Source organism: Monoraphidium neglectum, assembly GCF_000611645.1.
Source record: "Monoraphidium neglectum strain SAG 48.87 unplaced genomic scaffold scaffold06207, whole genome shotgun sequence".
NCBI lineage: Eukaryota > Viridiplantae > Chlorophyta > Chlorophyceae > Sphaeropleales > Selenastraceae > Monoraphidium > Monoraphidium neglectum.
Genome location: NW_014007429.1, coordinates 1,232 through 2,730, shown reverse-complemented (window position 1 = coordinate 2,730; position 1,499 = coordinate 1,232). Strand labels below are relative to the sequence as shown.

The 1,499-nt window shown below is 66.4% G+C and overlaps 1 protein-coding gene across 1 annotated transcript in view; it reads left to right on the top strand.

Annotated features, from left to right (window-relative positions):
• Positions 1–208: 208 nt before the first annotated feature.
• MNEG_16291 (F1F0 ATP synthase, alpha subunit) overlaps positions 209–1,499 on the top strand; it is a gene marked incomplete at both ends in the record, with an annotated part of 2,202 nt that continues 911 nt past the window's right edge. Inside the window, 4 exons of the mRNA XM_014035239.1 lie at positions 209–275; positions 492–577; positions 822–908; positions 1,281–1,390. Coding sequence (XP_013890693.1) covers positions 209–275; positions 492–577; positions 822–908; positions 1,281–1,390 — 350 coding nt within the window. The remainder of the gene's footprint in view (positions 276–491; positions 578–821; positions 909–1,280; positions 1,391–1,499) is intronic.

The following is a 1,499-nucleotide window of genomic DNA, read 5'->3' as shown; positions in this document are numbered from 1 at the left end:
TGAACCCCAGAAAGCCGGCCGGCCGCCGCCCTCGTCGCGGCCGCGCGAGCGCCGAGCGCGACGTGGCTGCACTCGCGTGCGCAAATCGTGCCATTGTGCTACCCCTAATCCGTCGCCCCACCCCCGCTCTCCACAACCACCACCGCCACCGTCGCCACCGCCACCACCCCCCAGCTTTTTCTCCACGCTCTTCTTGCGCGCCGCCAAGATGCACCGGGCGCGCGGCGGCGGCAGCATGAGCCTGCTGCCGCTGGTGCCCGGCCGCCCGGCGACAGGTGCGCGCAGTCGAAAACCTACATTGGGTGCGGAAAGGGCGACGGTGGGCGGGCGACGCCCGCACGCCTTGAAGCGGCCGCGCGTGTTACACTGGGGTGCCTTTGCCTGGCCGAACGCAGGATGACGCGCCCACGCCCAAAAAATTACGCACACAAAGCGCGCCCTCACAACTTTTGATGCACCCGCGCCCCGTTTGTCGACTCTTTTTAAACCAGGCACATCCCGAAAGGCCATCGATATGAGCAAATACCAGACGCTGTCAGAGGACCAGAAACAGCGCATCGCGCTCGTGCTGGCGCAGGTGCGCGCGCGCGGCCGGACGTGCGGGTGCAACTCTCGCTGTGTGTGTGTGTGTGTGTGTGTGTGTGTGTGTGTGTGTGTGCATGCGTGTATGTGCGCATGCATATGCTTGCATACTGGTAAGGAGTGACATGGGCCTCTGCCACGCTCTAGTGCGCCCGCCGCCGCACCCCTGCGGCCGTCGCAACCCCTTTCCTGCACACCACAACCCGCTTCCCTTTCCGCAACGCGGCCCGCCCCGTCAGCGTGAGAAGCTGGAGGCAGCTGTGGCGGCCCCGGGGGAGCTGGGCACCGAGGCGGTGGAGGAGTTTATGTCCATCAGCGACGGCCAGGTGCGCTGGAAACTGATAACTGATGTATAAACAGTATGAATATATATGTATATATATATACATATGTATGTATAAATATTGAAACTGAATGAAAGCAGGGCTCCCTCAGGCTGCATAGGTTTGGGCACGCGCCGCGCGGGCGGCGCGGGTGTGGTCCCACAGGGGCGGCGCGGCGGCGGGCGCCCGGCGTCGCACATCCAGCCGCGTGACCGCGCGGCGCCAATTTTGGGCCCACCCAACCCATTTTGGGTGCAACCCGGGGGGTTTGCGGGAAGGACGGGCGCAATTGAGGAGGACGGCAACCTGAACCCTCCCGGCCTCTCCTGTGCGCCCCCATCAGCCCGCCCGCTCTCACCAACCCGACCCCTTCAGTTGGTACTCGAGGCGCCCCCGCCATCGCTGTCGCCGTCGTCGCCGCCTGCGGACGGCCCCGGCCCCTACCGCGCGAACCCGAAGCTGTCCATCACGCGCATCGGCTCGAGGTGCGGCGCCGCAGGGCCGCGCGCGGCGGCGGGGCCCGGCTGCACTTTGGCGGCCGCGGCCCTCACACACCCCCCCCCCCCGTCACCCTGTGCGCGGGCCGTTTTGTTT